This window comes from Gekko japonicus, unplaced genomic scaffold (assembly GCF_001447785.1).
Source record: "Gekko japonicus isolate JY-2015 unplaced genomic scaffold, Gekko_japonicus_V1.1 scaffold759, whole genome shotgun sequence".
NCBI classification, from domain to species: domain Eukaryota; kingdom Metazoa; phylum Chordata; class Lepidosauria; order Squamata; family Gekkonidae; genus Gekko; species Gekko japonicus.
Genome location: NW_015176473.1, coordinates 343136 through 351714, shown reverse-complemented (window position 1 = coordinate 351714; position 8579 = coordinate 343136). Strand labels below are relative to the sequence as shown.

Sequence of the window (8579 nt, the reverse complement as noted above, 5' to 3'; positions counted from 1 at the left end):
CTTCCTTCCTTCCTTCCTTCCTTCCTTCCTTCCTTCCTTCCTTCCTTCCTTCCTTCCTCTCTCTCCCCCCCTTCCCCATCTACTCATTATCAATATCTATTTTTACGCCTTTTGTTGATATTTTTGGCAGTCTCCTTTAATGTTAAGAAAAAGCAAATGTACATATTTTTCTATAAGAACTTGCGGGTTATATCTGTTCGTGTCTTGCTGCTCTCAAACGTCTGACATTTATTCTATGTGGCTCTTAATGTCAAGCAAGTTTGGCCAACCCTGCCTTAGATGGAGGTCTTTCCCATCACCTCCTACCTCATTCTTTTAGCTGGAGATGCCAGGGGTTGAACAGCTACCGTATACCAAACCAGACGCTTGGCTCATCAAGGTCAGTATCATCTTCTTAGATCAACAGCAGCTCTCCAGGGTCTCAGGCAGAGGCCTTTCACATCACCTACTGTTTGGTCATTTCAGTGGGAGACGCTGGGGATTGAACCGGGGACCTTCTGCATACCAAGCAGAGGCTCCACCACTGAGCCATTCATTCCAGTTGCACCATCCTGGCCCTAGTTGAAGCCTGGAATGGGGCACAAAGAGGTTGTGCGCAATGGTCTGGTGTCGTGGCCAAGTGCGCAGACTCTAACCTGGGAGAACCGGGTTTGATTCCCCACTCCTCCTCCACATCAGCTGCTGGAGTGACCTTGGATCCCTTGGATCAGTCACAAGTTCTCTCAGAGCTGTTCTCGAGAGAGCAGTCCTCAAGAGAGCTATCTCAGCCCCGCCTACCTCACAGGGTGTCTGTCTGTTGTGGGGAGGGGGAGGGAAAGGAGATTGTAAGACGCTCTGAGACTCCGAGTGAAAAGCAGGGTATAAATCCAATCTCTTCCTTCTCTTCTGAGCCATGGTCCCTCCCTTGTGCTAAACTGCCTAGCTGGAAAGGGCACAGGTACACACATTAAGATGACTTCTCCTGAATCAGACCAATGGTCCAGCTAAGTCGGTACTGTCTACACCAGGGAGCCACATGCAGCTCTTTCACACATATTGTGTGGCTCCCGGCTGGGGAAGCGAAGGGGAGGCGTGCCTCTCCGATCGGTCTTCCCTTCGCCAGTCAGTGTTCCCCTCCCTGGGTAGGCTTGAGGTGAGGGGGAGCATAGAAAGAAAGCAACTTTAAAGTTAAATGCGTTCTCAAATCCCCCCCCCCCCTCGGCTTGGAGGACACTTTTAAAGTTATAGTTTTCCCTTTCTTGGGAGCCAGTTTGGTGTAGTGGTTAAGTGCGCGGACTCTAATTTCAGAGAACAGGGTTTGATTTCCCACGCCTCCACTTGCAGCTGCTGGATGACCTTGGGCAATCCCTAGTTCTGATAAGAGCTGTCCTTGAAAAAGAGCAGTTTCTGTCCAGAGCTCTCTCAGCCCCACCTACCTCACAGGGTGTCTGTTGTGGGGAGGGGAAGGGAAAGGAGTTTGTAAGCCGCTCTGAGACACCTTCAGGTAGTGAAGGGCGGGGTATAAATCCAATCTCCTCTTCTTCTTCTTCCTCCACTTGCACCTGGCTGGATGACCTTGGGCAAGCCATAACTATGGCACAGCTGTTCTTGAAAAAGAGCAGTTTCTGTCAAGAGCTCTCTCAGCCCCACCTACCTCACAGGGTGTCTGTTGTGGGGAGGGGAAGGGAGATTGTAAGCCGCTCTGAGACTCCTTTGGGTAGTGAAGGGCGGGGTATAAATCCAATCTGTTCTTCTTCTTCCTTTCCCCCATCTATTTGCTGTCTTTCCGCTTTCTTTCCAGTTTCTTTCTCCCCTCCCTCCCCATCTAAAGTTAAATGTGTTCTCCAAGCTCCACCACACTGGCAGATTGGCTTGGAAAAGGCATTTGTCTCTTTAATTTAATATGCAAATATTTTTCAATTAAAACGTGTGTGTTCTTGTCTTGTGGCTCTCAAAACATCTGAACTTTATTCCATGTGGCTCTTAACGTTAATCTACACAGACTGGCAATGGCTGTCTGGGGTCCCAGGTGGACGTCTTCCACGTCACCTCCTGCCTGGTCCTTTTGGTGTAGTGGTTAAGTGCGCGGACTTTAATCTGGGAGAACCCGGTTTGATTCCCCACTCCTCCACTTGCACCTGCTGATGTGACTTTGGGTCAGTCACAAGCTCTGGCACAGCTGTCCTTGAAAAAGAGCAGTTTCTGTCAGAGTTCACTCAGCCCCACCCACCTCACAGGGTGTCTGTTGTGGGGAGGGGAAGGGAAAGGAGTTTGTGAGCCGCTCTGAGACTCCAAGTGAAGGGCGGGGTATAAATCCAATCTCTTCTTCTTCTTTTAGCTGGAGACACTGGGGATTGAACCTGGGACCTTCTGCAGGCCAAGCAGGGGCTCCACCACTGAGCCAGGGCGATTCCCAAGGAAGTGGATTCATTCCCGTTGCATCTTCTTGGCCCTCGTTGAAGCCTGGGACGGGGGAACAAAGATGCACAATTCCCTAAAAAAGGTGTGTTTTGAGGTGGGATTAGAAGGAAGCGGGCGGGGTCCTCACACAGGTAAGCCGGGAAGCTACTCCAGGTATACGGGTCACTGAGAAACAGACACACACGGTCACGTGGGCATGGAGGGGTGGGGTCACAAATGAAGCCCTCTGTCATGGCAAGGTGCAAATGCACAGTGCTCAGGGCTGGAACTCCAAAATCAAATGGAACTATCAAGAGCAAGACCAGGGAATTTGACATAAGCTCCAGGGAGAAGACAGGCCAAAGAATCTTTGGACAGTATTGCCCCTGGGATTCCCACCCACCCCATTGTTCACTAGGCCTCCCTGCCCCAGTTCAGGACCTGTGCCTTCCCAGCAACACAAATTGGCTGGGGGTGGGGGGCATAGACATACTTGATGTACCCCAAAAAGCTATTATGGTGTCATGGTTAGGAGCACGAACTCTGGTCTGGGAGAACCGTGTTGGATTCCCCACTCCTCCTCCACTTGCAGCTGCTGTTGTGTCCTTGGGTCAGTCACAAGTTCTGTCAGAGCTGTTCTCGGCCCCGCCTACCTCAGAGGGTGTCTGTTGTGGGGAGGGGAAGAGAAAGGAGTTTGTAAGCAGCTCTGAGACTTCTTTGGGTAGTGAAGGGCGGGGTATCAATCCAATCTCTTCTCTTCTTCTTTCACCAACAGTCCTTGAAAGAGCTCTCTCAGCCCCACCGACCTCACAGGGTGTCTGTTGTGGGGAGGGGAAGGGAAAGGAGATTGTAAGCCACTCTGAGACTCCTACAGGGAGTGAAGGGCGGGGTATAAATCCATTCAAAAACCAGTGGGGGGATATTTTAACCTTCCAGGACATTCAGTTGTTGACCTAAGAGTAGCAGTTCTCTTACAAAGGAAATTCAAAGGGAGATTAGAGAGACTGCTGAATGGCAATTGATAATGAAACTCAAGACAATGCATTCTCCAGGACTGAACTGGGACCTAGGTTTCCTGTCTCATTACTAATGCCTGCTATTGTCATTTGGCATCTGAAATCAATCTACTCTCCAAGTTATAAGGACCAACGGACTCTCATTCTAGCTGTATCTGAAGAAGTGAGCAGTGACTCACAAAAGGTCGTACCCTGCCGCACATTTTGTTAGGTGCTACTGGACTCTTGCTCCCTTCCACTAATAAAGATTGCAAGCTGTGCTGTTAGGTTTCTTTCACTATTATTTTCTTTTCATCTGTTAGAAGTGGAAAGGGGGATCTCTCCAAGTGAAATAATACGTTGCTTTCAGACTGGACAAAATTCACTCACTCCTAGTGATGATGATAAAAAGTTTAAAAAGCAAGGGGGGTGGGGTTAATGTGAAGAAAGCCAGCCAGTGAGGTGGGAGGGGCGACCATGTGTTGAACTGGAATATATGGAACAATGAATGTATTTTTAAATACTTAGCCATCTACTTCCAGTCATTAGACCATGGAATCCAATCCAAGAGTTGCAATTCCTAACAGGGGCTTTTTGAAAGAAAATCCCAGATAGGCATAGAAAAATCTAATCTAATCTATTATATGGCAAAAGAGAAGATACTTTCGAGAAAACATGGCCAAGATTCTACAAATGGATCGAGAATTATCTTAAATGAATTATACTATAACCACCAGAAAACAAAAATAGAAATATAAACTGTAGTTATTATATGTGCATACATAAAGTAATAGAATAGGTGCAAAAAGAAATGATTGCCGTATAAAAATAAAAGTTTAAGCGTAACTAATGGAAAGTACTCCACATTAATGTTTTTTTTGTGTGAGTTCTTGTTGATGTTTGTGTTGAAGAATAATAAAATTATATATAAAAAAGAAAATTCTAATCTTTTTTAAAAAAGAAAACCCTTTCAGAATAAGCCAAAATAATTTCCCCTTAATTCCCCTTATCTCAGATGAATCTCTTTCCTGACCCCCTTCCTTTTTTAACATGAGTGTGTGTGTGAGACCAGGTCTCAAAGTGAACAGCAGAGGAGGGCTTGTCATTTTTTTCTTTCCCTTCCGCTCTCTAAAGAAGCATGCCTGCACAGGAAAGTTTCTACCTGGAATAAAACTTTGCTGGTCCTGAAGGTGCCATGGGACTCACTCTCCAAACGAGGGAAGAGAGGTTTGGCAACGCAGACGCAGCCCCAGAGGAGGAAGCAGGAGAGAGCGGAGGGAGCTTTTCTCTGGTGCATGGACATGCGCGCTCTTTCCCCTTCCTTCTGGCTTCCTCCATAAAGGAAGAAGAGAGGTTTGGCAACGCAGCAGCAGCCCCAGAGGAGGAAGCAGGAGATAGCAGAGGGAGCTTTATCTGGTGTGCACACGTGCACTCTCTTTTTCCTTCCCCCTTTGCAGCAGCAGTAGTGGACAGGAGAAGGAAGCAGTTGCTCGCGGGCTGGATCCCAGCCCTGCAGGGGCTGGATCTGGCCCACGGGCCGCATGTTTGGCACCCCAAATCTAACCCCTCTGTGAGCGCCCCCCAAAACTCCACACACATCCAACACTGCTTTCAGAATTTGGCTTTTATTTACACTGGCATTGACAGATCAAATTAATACTTGTTACAACACACAAAGAACCTGTGGATGTCTGCCATTTGAACTGAACAAATGAAGTCACTTTGAAATCTAGGACTCTTGCCTTGAAGTCCATTACACCCCCCCCAAGAGGGTTTTTTTCCAAACACACCCCTCCCCCGTCTTATTAATGCAGACACTCGCGTTAACAGGATCACGAGCATTTTGCAAGTCAGTGTACAGACAGCCTTTCCCATTTTAAAAAAAATTAAAAAATTAAAAAAAAATACAAAACAAAACTGTGGTTCTGGAAGACCCGATATCCCAAGGAGAGACAATAATAATAAAAAAGAGCTCAATAATGATTGTTGCAGGAAGATATCCAAAAACAAATCACACACGCAAAACAATTATTTACTTACAAACTTTACAAGGTAAAAGCATTTCTCATTTCAGTTGCAGACATACATGGAAAGACACGGCCCGTGGGAGAGCAGTGTCTCTTTGGGAGTAAACGTTGGGTCGGGGAGGGGAAGTTGGGAGTTGCTGGTTTTGTCTCAGATTGCCACGTGACCACGTGCCAATGAGAAACAGACTCGATGTGCAGGGCTGAGCTGGCAGATGAAGCAGAAAAAATGTATATACACACATAGAGACCTGGTTGTTTGTGTAGATAATTCACTGATACCCTCATGTGAGTAGACGTATGCAGAAAGATAATTTGTGAAATGCCAGCAGAGAGAGATTACAGCCATGGCAGGGTCTCCCACGTGAGTGAAAACCAACATGGGTGCCGGCAACATTTAGGTGCCCCGCCGCTGCAGGGCTCTTTTTGTAGCAGGTACTCCTTTGCATATTAAGCGACACACCCCTAATGTAGCCAATCCTCCAAGAGCTTACAGTAGCTCCTGTAAGAAGAGCTCTGTAAGCTCTTGGAGGATTGGCTACATTAGGGGTGTGTGGCCTAATATGCAAAGGAGTTCCTGCTACAAAAAGAGTCCTGCGTGTTGAGACTGATTCACTCAGGAAGTATCCTACGTAACGTCAAACCGAGTGGAGTTCTTGGTCACCTTTGGAGGGCAGACGCAGCAAATGTGCTTCCTTACAAACTACCTCCTGGGGCAGCGCTTCCTAAGAAGAACTATATTTTTTTTGTTCCCCATCAGGGCTGAAGTGGGGCAAACACTGAACCCTCCATCTTTCGGGCAGGGGGGGCTTCCCCGCACCCTCACTGATTCAGGAAAAAAGAGAACTCAAAATGAAAACCAACATCCCATTAAAAAAAATGGATATAAAATCTCGGGGATTTGTATTCCAGGCCGACACGTCTGGGGAGAAACGTAAAGCGTGGTCCACTCAGCGTCGAGCATCTGGCACAGTGCCGTGGCACCTGACGGGCAAAGGGGCAGCTACGTCACGCGGACCTGGCAGGGACAAAGACATCAACCACTCTCCTACAAAAAAGGCACACTGCCCAATCCTGTAACACCCCGGTGAATCTCTCCCACCCCATGGGCAGAAGCTGCGCCAACAATGCTTAATTGGTTTCATTTCCCCCACGGTAATTCCTTAAGCGGTCTCATCAGTAGATCAGCAGACTCGCCTAAAAGTCCAGGGACTGCATCCTGGGAAAACTTAGGCAGCCAAACAAAAAACGAGGCAGTGTGTAGTTGGGGTCACTTTGGCTTTAAGCGCCACTGCATTACAACCAGGTGCATGCATGCTCATGTTACTCAAAACTGCCCCCTCGATACCTGGATGCCGATGCTAGGCCATCGAGGGGTGTCGCTAGACTATTCCGCTGCACGAGGACACCAAGGAAGACAACAGACTGGATGCCAGGAGATGCCCACATACCCTGGAATGTGCCCTGAGGCTTTACGTCAGGCATGCCCGTTCTGGCTGTTGCCATCTCTGGTGCAGGGGTGTCACAGGGCAGGTGAAGGTGCCCCCCCCCCTGCTTTGCCCACAGGGGGGCTGTTTCAACGTGGTGCCCCAAACCATTTTACCAGAAAGGCACTAAGAGCATGGCACACAGCTGCCGAATTAACCATAGAGCAGTATCGTTCCTCTGCCCATGTGGCAAAATGTTTCACGCTCAACTCTGCAACAGTCTAAACATAACGACAGCCACGGCCCGGGGGCCTGGCTTTAACATCCGCAACCCGGGAAACGTACATTCAGAAAGGGATCCAAAGCAAACGTTTTGTTTTTTTACAACAGACGTTTGGCCCAGCCGCGAGGACGGGCCGTGCAGAGGGGCGTCGCGTACGCCGCAGGCAAGCCGCCTTGTGCTGAACGCGGGCACGTGTGGAGGTGCGTGTCGGACCAGCGGGAGCACGAGAACTAAGTGCCATGATTTCCAAAGCTGTCTCGAAGGCTGCCCCTCGCCCCTCCTTTCTCAGGTGCTGAAGAATAAGAACTCCCCTGCCAAGACTGGCATAAAAAGCTACCCCCCCTCCCCACTAACAAAAGCGACGGCTGGCGGGAAACGCAATTTCGGAGGCAAAGGAGACCCCGGGTGGGCCCACGGCTGCGGGGACAGCGAAGCTCTGGCCAGCGAGAAGAAACTTCCCTTCTTCTCCCCCCCCCCCACTGAAGGGCAACTAACACCAAGCGCAGCCAAGAGGTCCATGGGTATGGACGAGGGGCGGGGTGGGGGGTCCTGGGCAGCCCCCCCTTCACTCTCCTTCCTCCTTGATCTGCTGCTGCTTGTTGCGCCGGGTGTCCAGGTCGAAGTTGAAGTCGCTCCACTCGTCGCGGGGCGGGAAGGAGATGGTCTGGCGGAGGGTGAAGCGCACGGCATCGATGACACGCTCTCCGCGGGTCTCGTTAGAGCCCACGCTGACGGTGGAGGCACCGCTGGGCGTGCGCAGGAGGTGGGGCGGGGAGGAGAAGTCGTGGAGCTGCCGGTGGTCCAGGAGGCCCTTCCAGATGGCGTGGCGGAACTGCTCCGGGATCTTGAGGCTCACCAGATCCTAGGAGGTTAACGGGAGGACGGGTCAGTCCGGAAAAACGACAGGCGGCCGGAGAGTCAACGATTGTTCCGGACAGCGTTTGTCCGCTCCGGGTTAGGAGACTCCTGGAGAGTCTGGGGGCGGAGCCTGGGGAGGGGAGGGGTTTGAGGAGGGGAGGGGCCCCAGCTGGGTATAATGCCACAGAATCCACCCTCCAAAGGAATCGCTCACGGATTTCTGATAATTTCTTGGGTAGGGGGTGTGTGGGGAGGGGTGTGTGTGTCACAGCGGACTTATCCCTTTGCCTCGAGAAGCCTAGTCTTGCTTGGCAACAATCCGCTTAGGAAGAAAAAGGACCCCCCCCAAAAGCCAGGCTCAGTAAGAAAACGCAGAGATCCCAAACCCAACAGGCTCACGGGGTCCCCCCAGGTTCAGCCCCAAACCGCAGCCCCCAGGCAAAGGCGCAGCGAAGCAGGCAGTCGGGAAGTGGAGAGTGCAGAGGGGAAAGGGGGTGGGGAGGGACCCCGGAAGATTACGGGGGAGCCCCCTCTGATCTCGTGGCAGCATCTGCAGCCCCTTCAAGGCACCAAGCTGGCAGCCCAAAGAAACGGTGGGGCCCAAAGGCGAAAG

The 8579-nt window shown here is 50.4% G+C and overlaps 1 protein-coding gene across 3 annotated transcripts in view; it reads right to left on the bottom strand.

Moving 5' to 3' along the window:
- Positions 1 to 5950: 5950 nt before the first annotated feature.
- Positions 5951 to 8579, bottom strand: part of TP63 (tumor protein p63) — a 186443-nt gene continuing 183814 nt past the window's right edge. For 2 of the 3 annotated variants that reach the window (XM_015427170.1, XM_015427168.1), the window contains one exon: positions 5951 to 7970. In XM_015427170.1, the coding sequence (XP_015282656.1) occupies positions 7674 to 7970 (297 nt within the window). In that variant the 3' untranslated portion in view covers positions 5951 to 7673. The remainder of the gene's footprint in view (positions 7971 to 8579) is intronic. The other variant, XM_015427169.1, reaches the window with a different exon arrangement.